This window comes from Mesoplodon mirus, assembly GCF_964341445.2.
Source record: "Mesoplodon mirus genome assembly, chromosome: 18".
Taxonomy (NCBI): domain Eukaryota; kingdom Metazoa; phylum Chordata; class Mammalia; order Artiodactyla; family Ziphiidae; genus Mesoplodon; species Mesoplodon mirus.
In genome coordinates, this window is record NC_138994.1 from 50,428,316 (window position 1) to 50,448,180 (window position 19,865).

At 39.6% G+C, this 19,865-nt stretch overlaps 1 protein-coding gene across 1 annotated transcript in view; it reads left to right on the forward strand.

The window, feature by feature from the left end:
• METTL16 (methyltransferase 16, RNA N6-adenosine) overlaps positions 1-19,865 on the forward strand; it is a 62,413-nt gene that overhangs the window by 38,991 nt on the left and 3,557 nt on the right. The window contains exons 7-9 of the mRNA XM_082605295.1: positions 7,450-7,519; positions 8,608-8,697; positions 19,345-19,518. Of these exons, the coding sequence (XP_082461421.1) occupies positions 7,450-7,519; positions 8,608-8,697; positions 19,345-19,518 (334 nt within the window). The remainder of the gene's footprint in view (positions 1-7,449; positions 7,520-8,607; positions 8,698-19,344; positions 19,519-19,865) is intronic.

Consider the following 19,865-nt stretch of genomic DNA (forward strand, 5'->3'; position numbering starts at 1 on the left):
TAACACCACTGTGAACATTTGCATACAAGTCTTTGTGTGGACTTAAGTTTTCCTCTGTCTTGAGTAAATACCTAGGAGTAGGATTCCTGAGTCAAGTTGCCAGGCTGTTTTCAAGTGGCTGTATGTAGTATTTTACATTCTCACCAGTAATATATGAGAGTTCCAGCTGACACCATTTGATATTCTCATTCTTTTAAAGTTTATCCATTCTAATGGTTATATAATGATATCTCATTCTGGTTTTAAGTTGCATTTCACTGATGACCAGTGATGGGGGGCATCTTTACATGTGCTTGTTGGTCATTCCCGTATCTCTCTTTCTTTTGTAATAGACTTTTTTTAAAAATTTTATTGGATTCTAGTTGATTTATAATGTTGTGTTAGTTTCAGGTGTACATAGACTTTATTTCTTAGACTAGTTTAAGGTACAGCAAAATTGAGGGGAAATTACAGAGATTTCCCATATACTCCTGCCCTACACATGCATAACCTCCCCCATTCTCAGTATTCCTCACCAGAGTGGGACGTTTGTTAAAATTGATGAGCCTACATGGACACTTCATTATCACCCAGAGTCCATCATTTACATTAGGGTTCATCCTTGCTGCAGTATGTTCTGTGAGTTTGGACACATGTGTATTTACATGTATTCACCATTATAATATCATACATAATATTTCTACTGCCTTAAAAATCCTCTATGTTCTATGTATTCACCCCCTTACCCCCCCACTGATCTTTTTATCATCTCTATAATTTTGCCTTTTCCAGAATGCCATATAGTTAGAATCATACACCATGTAGCCTTTTCAGATTGGTTCCTTTCACTTAGTCACATATATTTAAGTTTCCTCCATGTCTTTTCATGGCTTAATAGCTCATTTCTTTTTAATGCCGAATAATATTATGTTGTCCGAATGTACCAGTTTATCCATTCACCTACTGAAGGGCATCTTGGTTGTTTCCAAGTTTTGACAGTTATGAATAAAGCTGCTATAGACATCTGTGTGTGTATTTTTGTGTGGACATAAGTTTTCAGCTCCTTTGGATAAATACCAATGAGCACGATTGCTGGATCACATGGTAAGAGTATGTTTGGAAGACTGCCAAACTGTCTTCCAAAGCAGCTAAACCTTTTTTGCCTTTACACTAACAGTGAATGAGAGCTTCACTGAATGTTGCTCAACATCTTCACCAGCATTTGGTATTGTTAGTGTTCTGGATTTTGGCCATAGGTGTGTAGTGGTATCTCATTTTAATTTCCATTTCCTTGATGACGTGATTTGGAGCATCTTTTTATATGCCTGTTTACCATCTGTATATCTTCCTTGATGGGTATCTTATTAGATACCCATTTTAAAACCAGGTTTGTTTTCATATTGTTGAGTTATAAGAGTTCTTTGTATATTTCAGATAACAGTCCTTTGTCAGATATGTGTTCTGTAAGTATTTTCTCCTGATCAGTGACTTGTCTTTTCATTCTCTTGACAGTATCTTTCACAGAGCTTAATGAAGTCCAGATTATCAATTCTTTCTTTCATGGATCCTGCCTTTGGTGTTGGCATCTACAAGGTCATTACCAAATCCAAGCTCATCTAGATTTTCTCCTATTTTATCCTCTAGGAGTTTTATAGTTTTTTTTTTTTTATATATATAATGTGGATGTCTAGGCGAGCACCATTTGTTGAAAAGACTGTCTTTGCTCCATTTCATTTCTGTTATTAGGAATTTGTGTCCTTTCTTTTTTTTTCTTAGCCTGGCTAGAGGCTTATTGAATTTATTGATCTTTTTAAAGAACCAAATTTTGACTTCATTGATTTTTCTCTGTTGATTTCCTGATTTCAATTTTTATTATTTCTTTTCTTCTGTTTGTTTTGGATTTAATTTGCCCTTTTAGCTTCCTGAGGTGGAAGCTTAGATGGTAGATTTTAGATCTTTCTTTTCTAATGTATTCATTCAATGCTATAAATTTCCCTCTAAGCACTGCTTTCACTACACACATTTTAACAAGTTGTATTTTCATTTTCATTTAGTTAAAAGTATTGCTTAGGACTTCCCTGGTGGCGCAGTGGTTACGAATCCGCCTGCCAGAAGACCTAAATAGACATTTCTCCAAAGAAGATATACAGGTTGCCAACAAACACATGAATGAATGCTCAACATCATTAATCATTAGAGAAATGCAAATCAAAACTACAATGAGATATCACCTCACACCCGTCAGAATGGCCATCATCAAAAAATCTAGATACAATAAACGCTGGAGAGGGTGTGGAGAAAAGGGAACCCTCTTGCACTGTTGGTGGGAATGTAAATTGATGCAGCCACTATGGAGAACAGTATGGAGGTTCCTTAAAAAACTAAAAATAGAATTACCATACGACCCACCAATCCCACTACTGGTCATATACCCTGAGAAAACCATAATTCAAAAAGAGTCATGTGGGGCTTCCCTGGTGGCGCAGTGGTTGAGAGTCCGCCTGCTGATGCAGGGGACACAGGTTCGTGCCCCAGTCCGGGAAGATCCCACATGCCGCGGAGCGGCTGGGCCCGTGAACCATGGCCGCTGAGCCTGTGCGTCCGGAGCCTGTGCTTCGCAATGGGAGAGGCCACAGCAGTGAGAGGCCCGCGTACCGCAAAAAACAAAAACAAAAACAAAAAAAGAGTCATGTACCACAATGTTCATTGCAGCTCTGTTTGGAAGCAACCTAAGTGTCCATTAAGAGATGAATGGATAAAGAAGATGTGGCACATATATACAATGGATATTACTCAGCCATAAAAAGAAACGAAAAAGTCATGAAGAACCTAGGGGCAAGACGGGAATAAAGACGCAGACCTACTAGAGAATGGACTTGAGGATATGGGGAGGAGGAAGGATAAGCTGTGACAAAGTGAGAGAGTGGCATGGACATATATACACTACCAAACGTAAAATAGATAGCTGGTGGGAAGCAGCCGCGTAGCACAGGGAGATCAGCTCAGTGCTTTGTGACCACCTAGAGGGGTGGGATAGGGAGGGTGGGAGGGAGGGAGACGCAAGAGGGAAGAGATATGGGAACATATGTATATGTACAACTGATTCACTTTGTTATAAAGCAGAAACTAACACACCATTGTAAAGCAATTATACTCCAATAAAGATGTTAAAAAAAAAAAAAGAATCCACCTGCCAATGCAGGGGACACGGGTTCAAGCCCTGGCCTGGGAAGATCCCACATGCCGTGGAGCAACTAAACCCACGTGCCACAACTACTGAGCCTGTGCTCTAGAGCCCACGAGCCACAACTACTGAGCTCGTGTGCCACAGCTACTGAAGCCCACACGCCTAGAGCACGTGCTCTGCAACAAGAGAAGCCACCGCAATGAGAAGCCTGCACACCGCAACAAAGAGTAGCCCCCACTCACCACAACTAGCGAAAAGCCCACACACAGCAACAAAGACCCAGTGCAGCCAAAAATAAATAAATTTATTATTTTTTTAATATTGCTTAATTTCTCTTGAGATTTCTTCTTTGACCCATGTGTTATTTAGAAATGTATTGTTTAATATCCAATTATTTGGGGATTTTCCAGCTCTCTTTCTGTTACTGATTTCAAGTTTAATTCCCTATGGTGTAAGAGCGGATGTTGTATGATTTTTACTCTTTAAAATTTGTTAAGATGTATTTTATGGCCCAGAACACGGTCTGTCTTGGTGAATATTCCATGTGAGCTTGAGAAGAATGTGTATTCTGCTGTTGTTGGATGAATAGTTAATAGATGTCAATTAGAGCCAGTTGATTGATGGTGCTGTGAGTTCAACTATGTCTTTACTGATTTTCTGCCAGCTGGATCTGTCCATTCTGATAGAGGGTTGTTAAAGTTTCCATCTCTAGTAGAGGATTTATCCATTTCTCCTTGCAGCTCTGTCAGTTTTTGCCTCATGTAGTTTGATGCTCTGTTGTTAGGTACAAACACATTAAGGATTGTTAAGTCTTCTTGAAAGATTGTCATCTTTATTTAGCATTGTGTAATTATTCCTGATAACTTGCCTTGGTTTGAAGTCAGCCCTGTCTGAAATAAGTATTTCACTCCACTCTCTTCTTGCTTGCTTGGTTTCTTAAGACAAGTTGGATGTAATTCTTATCAATAGGTAAGGTGTATCTTTTTCTAGCTTCTTTGAGGATTTTTTCTTTATCTTTTTGATTTTCTGTGTTTTAAAAATCACACACCTAGGTGTAGTTTTCTGGGCATTTTTTCTACTCAGTGTTCTCTTAGCTTCCTGGATCTGTGGTTTGTCTCTGACATTAATATGGGGGAAATTCTCAGTCATTGTTTCAGATTCTTCTGTTCTTTTCTCTTTCTTTTCCTTCTAGATTTCCATTACACATATTTTATACCTTTTTAGTTGTCCCACAGTTCCTGGGTATTGTATTCTGGTTGTTTTCCTTTTTTTTTTTAATCAACATTTAAAAAAAATTATTTATTTACTTATTTATTTACTTATTTGGTTGAGCTGGGTCTTAGTTGAGGCAGGCGGGCTCCTTAGTTGCGGCTCACTGGCTCCTTAGTTGCAGCACTCGGGCTCCTTAGTTGCAGCATGCATGTGGGATCTAGTTCCCTGAACAGGGATTGAATCCGGGCCCCCTGCATTGGCAGGCAGACTCTTAACCTCTGTGCCACCAGAGAAGCGCTGGCTTGCATTATTTCTGATGAGAAGTCTGATATTAAATATTTATCTTTATTCTTTTGAACAAAATGTGTCTCTACCCTCTCCCTGCTTTTAAGATTTTCTTTTTATCTCTAATTTTCTGTAATTTGATTATAAGGTGCTTTAGTATGTTTTTTGTTTTAATTTTTATTTTATATTGGATTAGAGTTGATTAACAATGTTGTGTTAGTTTCAGGTGTACAGCAACGTGATTCAGTTATACATATAGATACATCTATTCTTTTTCAAATTCTTTTCCCATTTAGGTTATTGCGGAGTATTGAGCAGAGTTCCTTTGTGCTATACAGTAGGTCCTTGTTGGCTATCTGTTTTAAATATAAGTATGGTTTTCTTTATGTTTCTTCTGTGTGGAGTTCATTGAACTTCTTGTATATGTGTTTATAGTTTTTATCAGTTTTGGAAAAATTTTGACCTTTTTTTTCAAATATTTTTGTCCTCCTTTTGTGCCTTTTCTGAAACCCCATTTATGTGTACTGCTTGATATTGTCCCATTGGTCACTGGTGCTGCGTTTTATTTTTTTGGTCTTTTTCTTTTTTTTTTTCCCCCTGTGTGCTTTATTTCAGGTAGTTGTTTTGCTGTGTCTTCAAGTTCACACATCTTTTCTTTTGCAGAGTCTAATATGCTGTTAATCCCATCTGTGAATTTTTTATTTTAGATATTATAATTTTCATGTCTAGAAGTTCCATTTGGTTAGTTTTTGTATCTTCCCTCTTGCTCTTCATCACGTCCATGTTTTGTTATGGAGCATATTTCTAATAGCTGTTTTTTGTTTGTTTGTTTGTTTTTTTGTGGTACACGGGCCTCTCACTGTTGTGGCCTCTCCCGTTGCGGAGCACAGGCTCCGGACGCGCAGGCTCAGCAGCCATGGCTCACGGGCCCAGCCACTCCGCGGAATGTGGGATCTTCCCGGTCAAGGGCACGAACCCGTGTCCCCTGCATCGGCAGGCGGACTCTCAACCACTGCGCCACCAGGGAAGCCCCTAATAGCGGTTTTGATGTTCTCATCTCCTAATTCCATCATCTCTCTTATTTCTTGGTCTGTTTCTAATGATTGATTTTTAAATCCTGGTTGTGAGTCATTTTCCTGCTTTTTTTATTTTTATTTTTGATTTTATTTATTTATTATTTTTGGCTGCATTGGGTCCTTGCTGCTACGCGCGGGCTTTCTCTAGTTGCAGCGAGCAGGAGCTTCTCTTCATTGTGGTGCGTGGGCTTCTCATCGCGGTGGCTTCTCTTGTTGCGGAGCATGGACTCTAGGCGCACGGGCTTCAGTAGTTGTGGCACACAGGCTTAGTTGCTCTGCGGCACGTGGGATCTTCCCAGACCAGGGCTCGAATCCGTGTCCCCTGCATTGGCAGGCAGATTCTTCACCACTGTGCCACCAGGGAATCTCTCCTGCTTCTTTCAATGTCTGGTAGTTTTTGACTGGATGCTGGACATTGCATATCTTATGTTTGGGGGTGCTGCGTTTCATTCTGTTCTTTTAAAGGGTGTTAAACTTTGTTTTGATGCTTACTTCAGTTACTTGTGATCAGTTGGATCCTTTCAAATCTTGCTTTTAAGCTTTATTAGGGTAGATATAGAACAGGCTGTATCCCCATTACAAAGCAGTATCCTTTCCAGGACTCTACTAGATGCCCCTTTTATTAACAGGGTCTTTCTGCTCTGGCTAGTAGATCCACAAACTAGTCCCAGCTGTCTGGAATCCAGGAATTGTTCAGCTTACTGATTTCTGAGAGTTCTTTCCCTAGCCTCCACCCCACACATGTAGATCATTCTGCAGAATATTCTAGCGACCTCCTCTGCAGATGCCCAGAATTCTCTCCGTATGCAGCTCCTTCCTCTTGTATTCTGCTCTTCAAATTCTTACTGCCTCAGCCTCTCTGAACTCCAGTCTCTGTCTCATCAATTCAGCAAGATTATTGGGTTCTGTTTTAGTTTCCTTTCCCTGCTTTGCAGCTTGGGAATTTCCTTCAGGCAGTAAGCTCTGGCAGTTATAGGGCTCACCTTGTTTTTCTCTCTGAGATCATAGGTCTTCACTGCAGTTGTCTAGTGTCTGAAAAATTGTTTCATATATTTTGTCCAGTTTCCTAGCTTATGGTGGAAGGGCGGTTTCCTTACTAGTTAATCCTTCATATGCTGAAGCAGAAGTCCTGTATAAATTTTATACTTTGCAAACTTTTTAGAATAATCAGAAGAAATAAAGTCTGTCCTTTTACCTTTTAACCAGTTCACTCCATCTTCATACTCCCTCTTCTGGATTTGTATTTGCTATAGAAGAAATTTATTTCATGTTCTGTTGAAACTTTAATGCAATATATATTCTTAAGTTATTTGCAAGTGAGTGCATCTCAATATACAGGTTCATGCTAGATTTTACAATTTCTCTTAATATGGTGTGGGGGGGTGTATATGCATGTTTTTTTCTGTTGTTTATTAACTAATTTCTGTCCCAAAGCTAAATGACCTTCATTCTGAGCATTGCAGGTGAGACCTCTCTCTCTTACTCTCTTTCCACATACATACAGCCCTAAAATCATTGGAGAGGCTAAGTGGCTTTTTGTTTAAGTTGCTTTGGGCTATTGATACAATTCTTGTTGTTGTCACTTGTAACTTAACTCAATATTTGTTTGCTACTCTTATCTTTTTAACTTGAGTAATGCTTAACTGTAAAAATGTGTAACCACATAAACAGTGTTTGACTTGCCTGATTCCCGCCCCCGCCCCCCACCAGGTGGTATAGCTGTATGCTGGGAAAGAAATGCAGCCTGGCTCCTCTGAAGGAAGAACTTCGAATACAAGGGGTAAGTCTTTGTCATTATTCTTCTGGTGTATCCACTTTTGATGGTACTTGGAGTATAGATAGAACTTTCCTTTATACCTAAAAGCTCTAAATGTGTTTTTTGTTTTTTTTATTTTTGCTTGTTTATTTTTTAATGTTGTAATTTTGGGGCTAAAGGGAACTTTTTATAAATTATTAAAATAAGGCCTTCTTTGACCAATAAGAAAAGATGGGGAAAACAGGATGAGTAGAATGTCAGAGAGAAACCAGACATCAAAAACCCTGGTGTCTGCTTACAACTGACCCCACGTCTGACTCCATTATAACTGCAGAAACTGAAGCTAAGGGGCTTGTTCCAGGTCACACGTCTAGTTCACACGTCTAGTTATCAATGAACAGCTGAAACCAGAATGATCTTCAGTCCGGTGTGCGATCTTCACCCCACTATGGTGTGACCCACACAAGTTCAGCCCCTTGCTTTTGTTTTGAAAAGCAGGTGACAAATACATACTTCCCCAACTCCCCTCCCAGTTGATGGTGTTTGGGCGTGAATAGGCAGGAGCAGGATGACTTTTCAGAGAAGGGGGTCAGATGTGGGTTCAGCAGTAGAACCAAGTTTCTGATTTCAGTTTTCTCTCTGACATTCTACTCATCCTATTTTCCCCACAACACCTTTTCTTTGTTAAAATTGTAACAGCTAGAAAGTAGTTCTGTTTTCTTTCCTAAAATCTGGTAGACAAAAGGGAGACTACATAGCTGTGTCCAGCTAGGCCTTAGAGGCTCTCTTTCCTAAACAAAAGAAAACAAAAGAACATATGAATCATTTTACCAGTGGTTCTCTGAAGGGCTGTGTTTTGAGTGTTTCATATATTGGACCTTCAGGCCAGAGCTATAAGTTCTCTCTCGTGTTTTATGGCAGGAAGAAGGCCCACAACTTTGTCGAGAGGTAATTTATTCATTGATTATTAGGCAGCTGTGCATAACTGTTTTTGGATGGTAGTGTTTGTTGACTGATGAAAAGAACGACCAACATATAACTTAACATGAGGCGGGAGCCAGAAACATAGTAGAATTACTAGAATGATGAGATGCTGTGTTTGCTGGTTTCAGGTTCCTAAAGTCACCTACACTGAATTCTGCCAAGGTCGGACAATGAGGTGGGCTTTGGCTTGGAGTTTTTATGATGATGTAACAGTACCAGTAAGTAGAGACCTTCCTTTAGCTTCTCTGAATTCCAGCACATGGTGGGTTTTAGTAGGTCATAAATGAACTAAATCTGTACTGTCCTGTTTTCCTGAAGTTTGCCCCAAATGCTTATGTCAGAATCGAAAGTGGAGGGGCTGCAATGGGGAAATGAGGAGATGTTGGTCAAAGGTTATACTTCCAGTTGTAAGATGAATAAGTTCTTGGGATCTAATGTACGGCATGGTTACTATAGTTAACAGTACTGTATTACATACCTTAAAGTTGCTAACAGAATAGATCTTGTGTTCTCACCACAAAAAAAGAAGTAATTATGTGAGGTGATTGAGGTGTTAACTAACCTTATTTGGTAGTCATTTCACAATATTTGTGCAACAAATCATCACAGTTGTACACCTTAAACTTACACAATGATATATGCCATTTGTACCTCAATGAAGCTGGAGGAAAAAAAAAGAATGGAAAGTGGTTGTAAACCAGACATGGTACTGGAAGGCTGACCATGGTGACTGTGGAACCTTTCTCTGTGAGTTTGTGCAACTCATTGATTCTTACGCAGCAGACATAAATGAGTTGGAAATGCATCTTTTAGGAATTAAAAAATTCAGGTACAAAAACTTTGTGGGTATGATTATTCTGTTAGATATTCCTCAAGCACTGAAATTGAAGTCTGTTTATTAACACTGCTGTTTTCCTAGAGTAACTATCTCCTGGGGTTCCTGGTGGATGTAGAAATTACCATTTGGGGTTGCAGGTTTTTGATGTGTAAAACTTAGAGATCATTCCAATGAAGGGTTCTGTCTTGGCTTTAAGATTAGCACTGGAACACTGATGAGTTTTGAAGCTGGGTGATAGTTCATTACCCTATTTTGTCTACTTTGCATGTGCTTGAGCTTGAACATTCTTCCGTAATAGAACGTTTTAAAACATTTGTTCCACAAAATTCTCATTGTCCTCTGTGTTGCTATATGCAAGAGAAAAATGCTTCTGAACTGGTTAGACCGAATAATTTTTCTGGGCCGTGCTAAGAGGTGGTAATAGAATAGCATCTGTTTGTTCTCACATTTCCCTTGGAAGAATGATTGACTTACTGTTGCCTGGAGCCATCTGCCTTAACGTTCATGCACACGTTGCTCATCGTGGGCTGCTGCTTCCCACAGTGTTTACGGAGGCCTAGTACCTGCTCCTTGCCGTCTCTGATCCCCTGTCCACACCACAGGCTTGTTCTGGGTGCTCCTCTCCCAAGGTCTTGGCCACGCTGGGTCTCCAGAGCCTCTCTTAGATGCTGCTGTGTCTGTGAGGCTCTTTCCTTCTCCCGTAGGGCCGAGGAGTAGAGACGTGTGCAGAAGTACAAGGGGGTGATTTGCAGATGTTTCTGATACATGAGCTCAGATTTGAAGCTGAGCCTTTCCTTCCTGTGCTCTGGAGCTAGGTGTGCTGCTGGATTGAAATAAGTTTCCCAGTCAAGTCCGATTGGCCTGCCTGTTGGAAGCCTAGACTTGCCTCTGTGCCATGCAGAAGGGTATCTAGAGGTTTGTGTTTGAAATTCTCACTGGTTAAAACAGATGGTTCTGCTTTTTTGACCTCCCTGAGGGATTATCCTTTCTGTTGTCTTCTAGAGCACTAGGGCTTTCCCACCAAATGGTTAAAATCGTTAGTAATGTCCTAGCTTATCCCTGTGCAGACACTAACAGCTGCAGGAAAATGGAACTGCACCTGTTTCCAAATGCTTCCTGTTTAACCTGCTTTCTGTACTTGTTGGTACCGCAGGCAGAAGAGCTGATAATGAGCTCTGGCACTCTTCAGGCCATCTCAGGGACCAGCGTCACCCTTGCCCTCTTGGATTAGTAGCTATTTCAGATCAGAGTATCCAAGAGCACTATGTTTTTGTGTAGCAAAATCAGCTTACTTTACTTGCTCCCTCCCTCCGTCTTTTAAGCCGTCCGTGAGCCCTGTTCATAGCTTCAGCCATCAAAGGATGCCTCTTGCTAAGGGCTTCAGGTTTCTCCTGTGCCAGAGTACTCATCCCTCCCCACCACCACCCCCAACCCAAAGTTGTTAATAATGCACTCCCAAGTGTTCCATTAGGTACACTTAAACTGCTACAGGGAAAATGGCAATTTCTGATTTGTGGTAACCCAGCAACAGTTTCTTAGCACTGGTGCCCTTGATCAGCATCTGCTTTCCCAGGGGTAGTCCCAAGGCACTCGGGACGTTTTTAGTGGACTGTCCTCTTGGTTCACCTTCCCTCTACCTGGACCTCTCCCACTCCTTGCTTTTTGACATGGTCACCTCATTTCCTCCCCTTGCTCCTGTCAGTGGTGGGGAGGGAGGAGGATATGCTGCTTTAGGTGAGGAGAGGAAGCCAAGGACTAGAGCTAGTTAAGCAGAAATATTGACCTACTTCCCCATCCCACCCCCACTCCCACCTTTTTAGGGTAAATGTGCAAGTTACTATGGCAACTTCTGTTTTCACTTATCTCAGGCCTACTGACTCGTTTCTGTTGGTGCTGAATGCTGAAAAATTCCAATTCACTTCTGATTCAGGTGCCCACACTAAGCCCATTGCTCTTGTCTGGATTTATTTTAACAGCAAAAAGACGAGTCCTAGTGTTGATAGAATTTTATACATTCATTTTTGACTGATGACAAATATAAGGAAACATAATGTAAAGACGGTTCTTTACAGAATTTTAACAAGCCACTTACAATGCCTCTTTGTCCGAGCTTCTCCTCTAATTGCTCAAGGCATTATTTTAGGTTTGCTTTGCTTTGCTTTCAGAAGTTTGACACTTGTTAAAAGAAAAAGGAAAAATAATGTAGCCGTAGTAAATTGTGCACTCTTGGTCTGAGCATTGCCCAGGAACTCTGGTTTTAAAAAATGACCTTCCTGGGTTCAAGACATTTCCTTTGAGACTGGGTCTTTCCTGTCTAGGGAGTAATAACTAGAGGGCTTTTTGGAGAACAAATGGAGGTAAGGGGTCAAATTAATTATGTAACCTTGTTAGTGTCAGAGTGGGGGTCTTCTGATAGTGCTCCACTTACTATTCCACAGGTTCTCAAACTGATTCTAGATAGAGGAGGGATTCTGTGTTGGTGCCCAGGGGATGACAGTTGGGGGCAGATGTAAGGCTGGTACTTCAGGGCTCTCTCTCATTTTAACCAGAGCTGATCTGCTTTTGTCAGTATTATGTATTAATTTTATTTATTGAAAGGATTCTGCTGTTAAGACATGGTTAGAAAACCAGTACTATACCAGACTGTATATTATGCTGTAAAACAGAAGTGATGGTTAGGGAGCTGAGCTCTTGAACAAAACCAAAGCTAAGGCTCCTCCTCTTAATTACTTTTCTTATTAAGTGTGATGTTCATTGTGATAATACCGAAGAAATAAGATACCATTTTCTATACCTTATGATGATCAGTTTTATGGGAGAGAAAAATATGTGAAGTATTGATACAAAATTTTATATATGAGTAAGTAATGAAATGAATGGTAGGGACCAGAATGGTGTGGAATTAGGGAGTTCAGAAAAGGAAATGGTTCAGGCTGGGCTAGTATGAGAGGACTTCACAGAGGAGGAATTGTCAGTGTCTGACTCATAGTTGGTGCTTGGTAAGTATTTGTTGAATGTTAAAAGGAATGATGTAGGACTTCTACTAAGGAGCAGCATTGCAAGCAGGACGTTAATAGGTATAGTAGATTTAAAGCAGTGGATATAGTGCTTCAAACTGTGATGTGAAGGCTTCACACGCATTATGTCATTTTATTTAAACCTGACAACAGTCGAATACATGGTATTATCCCCACTTCCTAGATGAGGAAATTGGAGGCTCTAAAAAGGTTGGAGCCCAGATTAGTCTGATTTCACAGCCTAAGCTCCTACTCACTGTACTGCCAAAGGACTGCCTTTTATTGCAGCCTAGACATGTATAAACCTACTTAGGCAACCCTTCATCACCTTGCTTATAAGGCCATCCCAACAGCCTTCCATGTAACAGTCACTTGGATTCATCCTAAACCCACCATTCAAAGAATGTATAGCTCCTCAGTGGCTCCTTGGGCCTCCCAAATCTGTCTTTGACTTTCCCTTCCGTCCTAATTGCTCCCTGTTTTTCTGACTGTACTGTCTTCTACGATATTAGAAGTTCCACAGTCTTCTCATGATGCCAGAGTCATAACTGACTTTGTACAGCCTTTGCTCACAGCCCTTTCTCTGATCCTTCCTGTGAACTTCCCTCCACTGCAGCCCAGCTCTGTTCCAGCTTCTGCATAAAGGCTTCTTAACCATGCAGCCCATAGACATCTCTCTGGACTTATCTCTTTCAGTCATTTGTATTCTGCATGAACTTCCTTGTGACCTAGTAGTTTGTATTGGTATTCTGTTTAACTGTGGCATGGTGGATAACACCAAAACTATTGCATAGTGTATAGAAAAAGCCTTTTGTGTGCTGGCCCCTGTCTAGCTTTATGTTGAGGAGGTTACTTTTCTAAGTTTCAGTTTCCTCATCTATAAGATGGGGGTAATAATAGTACCTACCACATAGGGTTTTGAGGATTAAATATAATTAACACAGTGCCTGGTATATAGTAAATCCTCAGTAAAATATATTGTACTGTCATTCCCCACCATTCCTTCTCACCCACCTCCATATTTGATGCCCCAGTAATGTTGAGCTTCTGCTCTCTGATCCCTCTCCAGGAGATTCCTCTCTGACCATCAGACTCTCATCTATCAAGTTAGTTCAGATACTGCCACCTGTGAAGTTTGCCCTCACTCTTCCTAAACTGATATTGGGATCCTGCTCCTGTGTTCACTATTCTTTGTCCATATTGTGTCTTCTACGTGGCATCAACCTAGTATAGTGTCTGGTCCTCAAATAATAATTATTAAATGAATGAAAATGAAGGAATAAATAATGTGGTACAGTGATTCTCAGACTTTTCCACTGAAGTATCAGCTATAGGAGGAAATGTTTTCTGACAAATCCCTGGGCATCAAGGTGACAATAAAGAATTTCCCAGGAAGCACTCTGTACTTGTGAAGTCTCTTCTTTTCTCTTTAATATGCATTTGAATTTTGTATTCTATTCCATAATATATATCTTTGTTTTTAGTTTTTGAAGTTAAATAATTTTAATATTGAGTCGATTGACAGTCTAGGAAGACACCTAGTATTTACCTATCAGTCACCTACTTTAGCTTTTGACAGCTCATGGCTATTCTTGTTTCATCTGTATTCCATATACTCCTTCCCCCTGCCCTGACGATTCTGAAGCAAATCTCAGACAGTATGTTATCCATAACCATTTTCATATTTATCTGTAAAAGGTGAAGATTCTTTAAAAAAAAACATCACCACAATAATTCATAATTCCTTCACGTTGGCTGTATAGTTGATCAAATTTTTCTTACTGTCTCAGATGTTTTAAAGTTTGTCAAACTAGAGCCTTACTAAGTTTTATGTGTTGCAGTTGATTGGTATATCCTTTGAATTGCTTTTAGTCTGATTGCCCACCCCCTCTTTCCCCCTTCTCTCACACACTCCCTTGTAATTTATTTGTTAAAGAAAATGGGATATTTGTCCTATAGAGTTTTTTACATCTGGATTTTTCTGAGTGCATCTCCGTGGTGTTAATATGTTCCTCAGACCCTGTCTTTCCTGTAAATTGGCAGTTAGAGCCAGAGGCATGATCAGATATTGTACAGTTTTGATGGGGCGGGTGGGAGACTGCTTTCTAGGTGGTGTGTGGTATGCTTCAGAACTTCCATCAGGAGCCACATAATGTTTGCTTTTGTCTTCTTGCAATGTGAGCAGTCATTGATGATCATTGCCTGGATCCATTAATTCATTTAGAGTTACAGAATGTTGATATTCCGATTCTATTATTCCTTCTTTATTTATTGCTAAAGTACTTATAAAGAGAAACTTCCCCTTATCAATTATTTGGTTACGTTGAGGTACAGTTCATCTGGTAAAGGCAGGATAAATGCTTGATTATTTTGCTTTACTTTTCAGTTTTAAGAATAATGAGTTAGTTAGTTTTAAGAATAATGAGTTAGTTAGTTAGTTAGTTAGTTCCCTAGCATCTCCCAGAAGTGACCAAAGAGGGTGGTTTAGGTTTTGTTTTTAGACTATTATGAACTCATGGATTTACACTTTCAGTATTTTTCAGTCTGTTACACTTATTATCTTTATTGATGCACAGATTATGTCCCATCTTTGCCCATGGAGTGTTTATTCAAGTTGGATGCTGAGTCGTCTTATCATACTAGAATCTTGGGTAGCTCCGTTGCTGTCTAGTATGACAGGTTGCTCCCAGTTCATATTTTTGATTCTTCCCCAGAGCTGGCAGCAACTATTTTTCGATTTCCTTTTTAAAGATAAAATACATCCTAGTTCAGACTTTCTATTTAGTTTCTACTTCACCAATTGTCTATCTATGTCTCCCGTTCAAAAATTCCATGCCAAAAATCTCAGTCCTTGACCATAATTAATTACTCATTTGTTTTGGCCCATGATACACCACGGCAATCTCAAAGTTAACATCACCAAATGATTTGTGAAAATAGCTTTTTTTTTTTTTTTCATTCTTTTGTCCTTGGGGATTGTCTCATGATGGATTTTAAAGTCATTTGGAATGTTTCCTTTTTGTGGGTTTATGCCACCAAGTCCGTACACAGTTATGTTCATTTGTTTCATTCTACTTTATATTTTTAGGGATTGCCTCTTTTTGTGCTCTTTAATTTTGTTTTGTAATTTTTTTTGTTTTGTTTTGTTTTGTAATTGTAAAAGATATTTACCCATGGTTTCAAAATCAAATATTGAAAAAGATATAGTTAGAAGTCTAGCTTCTTTCTCTTCTCTCTTTCACCCCAATTAATCCCTCTTCTCCTTGGGTTACTATTTAAACGATTTTATAATTTATCCTTCCATTGTTTTTTGTTTGGTTGTTTTAATATAAAGAAATACACATGTAGTTATAGCCACCCCTTCTTAGACAGGTAGCATTCTACATAAAATTTCTTCCCCTTGATTTTTTACTTTTTACTGTTTCTGCATATATCTAGGAATAATTACAAGGACATTTTAGAAACAGTAACTTGTCAGATTAGGTAACAACAGAAATGCCACTGGGCTGTTAATAAGGAAGCCACACTTTAGACAACAAAATATTTTGTCCACTTCATGGCAGCAGAGCTGATACACATTTGAATAAAGCAAGATGGTCTGACTGTCCTTCCCAGCGCACCTCCTGTGTGTATTCCAGCCAGGTGTCAGTGTTGGCTGCTTGGCTTTGTTTCTCCATAAATGACAGCCTGTGCTGAATAACAGCTTACAGACATTCTGCTTGTTCCTGGAGGACCTGGGGCAGTAGCCATTCAGAGTATGGTAGAGCAGGGAAGACCCCAGTGCAGTAGCCAAGAGCACTCCTTTCCCCTCCAGACCATTCTAGAAGCTGCTTTGTCTAAACGAGGAGGCTGTGGCTTCATGCTCAGCAGATCTTAGTGAATGACTCCCTTCTTTTCCTGCAGATACAAGGGAGCTCTTAAAGCTTTCATGCAGCCTGTGGCTTCCTTGGGAGTTTCTGCCTTAGCTGTAGTTAACAGCAGAGCTTCAGCACAGCATAGCAGATGCTACACGGAATTGTGTCAGGTTACACCTAATTTGAAAGTCTCCTGACTATTGTACCACTGAGATCTAGAAATTAAGAGTGAGGATTTAAGAAATTTAAAGACAGCTCTGCTAGGTAAAGCATATTTTAAAAATTTAAGAACTGTTTTTGTCCAATTTATGGTTTCAGTCTAGTAACACTTGACGCTCCTCCCCCTGTTGATTTTTATTCATTGAATCCTTGCAGTTCAAGCAATACAAAACCTGTATCCCCTGTGGGACTTACAACTCCCCACCAAACTTCTTTCACATTGTAATTTCAGCTGGGTAATACAGTAGTTCATCTTCTAATCCAAAACCAGTTGTAAATTCACCTTCTGATTCTTTGCATTAAGCTGAATTAACCATTGTAAATTATTGATTTTTAAATTTATGCTTTAAAATATTGAATTATTTATGTTACTTTGTCTTCTAAACTATATTATGACAGTTTGAGTGTAGAACTCTTCATTGAAAATATTTGTGGTTTGAGATTTAAAAGCATATTAGCAAGTTAAGATCATCTCAGTTGGGGAAAAGACAGCTTCTATTTGCTGGTGTTGTAACAGGGTATATATACAGTTACCTACTCTTGAACCTGTGGGGTTGAATTTAACTATTAATTTCTTTAAGACCTGCTCCTGTATTTTACTCTGGCCCTGCCTACTAAGAATTTACAGTACGAACAAGAAAGGGAGAGGAATGATTGCTGTAAGCCAGGCTTAAGTTAATCTTTAATCATTTAAAAACTTTGAGAATTTCTAAAGTATAAATTATCTGTCTCTTTGAGTGCCTACCTAGTTTCTATAATAGAGTAAAACTAAAACAATCCTGAGAATATGTGTGTGTATTAAAACAATTCACTAAAAATCTTCAGAAATACCAGATTTGTTGATTGACCATTGTATATGGAACACTGGAGCCAGGATGCAAGGTAAAGGAGCAATATATGAGATAGAGAAGGTTTCATTTTAGTACTGGTGTAACAAGGCAATAAACTGTTTTGTTGTTTCCGACTCCCTTAGAACTTGTAAAGTGGATCCTTGATAGAGCTCTTGTTAAGTTTGGTGAGGATGCATTTTTCTCCTTTAGTTCTAGAAATGATGATGAGTCCATTGTTACTCTTTTGGAGAAGAATAGTGCAGGAAATGGGAAACACGGCAATATCTTCACTTTGCTGGTTGGAATTTGTGAGCACAAATGATTACCACCTCTGTCAGAAGAGAGATGGGGCGTTATCCTTTTAGCCATATTTGTAGATGACCTTTGGCGTGCTGTCAGGGATGGCCCTGTGACGGTGACCTTTCCATGTTAACAGCCTTGGATGTCAGGAAGTGGAAAGGGAATCTGATTCTTCTCCCCCATCCTCCTCCTATAACACCACCATCTTTTTTCACCCCCAGCTTAATAATCATATCTTAAGCTCCTTAGTGCAAAGTGTTAGGCTCTCCGTAATTGTAGAAATTATGTTTCTTATGCTGGGTGATTGAGTAATAACAATACTACTATCTTAATGTCAACATGAATTTGTCTCATCTTGTCTGAAACATTAACTGAGCAAGTTCAGACCTCAGGGCTTAGAGTCCACCATTCATTTCTCAAGAGCAGGTTTCTGACTCATACACACACCCTTTGTTTTTGGTCCTTTTTCTTCTAAGCTTGTTTTCTATTGTTCTTTAATTTCCATTTTTTATTAGTTAATATCTGGTATAAAGAGAAAATGTAGATTGTTTCTAAGAAATACCATCTAAAAGTTTTCTAGCATAGAATAAACTGGATATTTTGTTGTGTATGTGTGGGGTAGGGAGTTGCTGGTTAGTTCCTATAAGGCCTCACCCAGTAACTGGACCTGACTATGTGTGAATATGAACATGCTCTGTCACTGTTTCCAGGCAGAACTGGAGTTAGCAGCACAATTATCAGAGGCTTTTTTTTTTAGGAGAAGATCTTCAAAGCTGACTAGGTGTTTTCTTTTTTTGAGCCTTTCTTCTTATAATCCTGCTCATTTTGACCCATTAACCTTAGAATTAGCTTAATTTTTTTTAAGTTTTGATAAAAGTTGTCTACAAGTCTGTCTCTTAAAGTATCCATAATATATCTAGTGTTAGCTGAGTCATTTAAAAAAATTTAGCAAGTTTTTACTTTAAAGAAATAAACTTTAAATACAGCAGTGTCACTTGGTTTTTAAAATGGAACTTGAGTCCCTCTAGTGGGTAGAGTGTAAATCACTTTCCAAGCTTGAAATTTAAAGAAAGACGACAACCTTGAGTTATGTGGAACCAGCTTTCAAATCCACTGTTCTCTTCGGTACTGGTGTCCCCTCTCCCCAGCTGAGAGGCAGTGCTTAGCTAGCCACTGGCTTGGCCCTAATGTTAACCAAGATTCAGTGTCCTTTTCCGCCCATGTAATTCTGGTGGCCCTGGTCATTCCTAGCATGTGATCTCACAAACTGTGGCTCACCAGCTGCTTTCTTTCAAGCCTTGGCAAGTATAAACTCAGGCTACAAGGTGGTGATTTTAAGCCATGTATTTCTTTATAGAAAAGAACACAATGCCCTTGGAGTCCTTGAGGTGCCATGAAAGAAATACTTGCACAGGCCTGTTTTGGGCACAACAGGTAAATTAAGGACATTTAGTAAGTGGAGGAGTTACATACTGATAGCCAAAACACAGGCAGCATGGTATGGCAGAAAAGAACCTGGCTTTGGGGTTCAAATCCTAACTTGACAAATACTAACTGTGCGACCTGGAGCTGATTACATAGGCTCTCTGTATCTTAGTTTCTCCCTTCTATAAAATGGGGAGATGATAAACCCATTTTGCAGGGTTGTTTTGAGTATTAAAAATAAATATGCAAAGGCCTTTGTGTTTTTATTGCTCTGTGATTGGTAGCAGAGGTCATGGATATTTCCCAAGCTGAATTCATTATAAGACATATTTAATTATTTGGATAACCTTTCCTCTTCTCCCATGCCTTCTTTTTCTTTCAGTCACCACCAAGTAAGCGAAGAAAATTAGAGAAGCCAAGGAAACCCATTACGTTTGTAGTATTGGAATCTGTGATGAAAGAATTATCCCTCAAAGCATCGTCTTTGGGCTCTGAGACAGTGGAAGGCATAGTAGTTGTGACAACATGGATTGAAAAAATTCTCACCGATCTGAAGGTACCTGGTTAATAAGCACATTGAAGAAGTACTTATAATAATCTTTTTTCTTTTATTTTTTCTTCTATTTTTTAATTTTTTAAAAAGTTTATTTATCTTTGGCTGCGTTAGGTCTTCATTGCTGTGCGCGGGGCTCTCTCTAGTTGCGGGAAGCAGGGGCTACTCTTCGCTGCAGTGCGCGGACTTCTCATTGCAGTGGCTTCTCTTGTTACGGAGCGCGGGCTTCAGTAGTTGTGGCACGCAGGCTCAGTAGTTGTGGCTCGTTGGGCTCTAGAGCACAGGCTCAGCAGTTGTGGCGCACGGGCTTAGTTGCTCCGCGGCATGTGGGACCGTCCTGGACCAGGGCT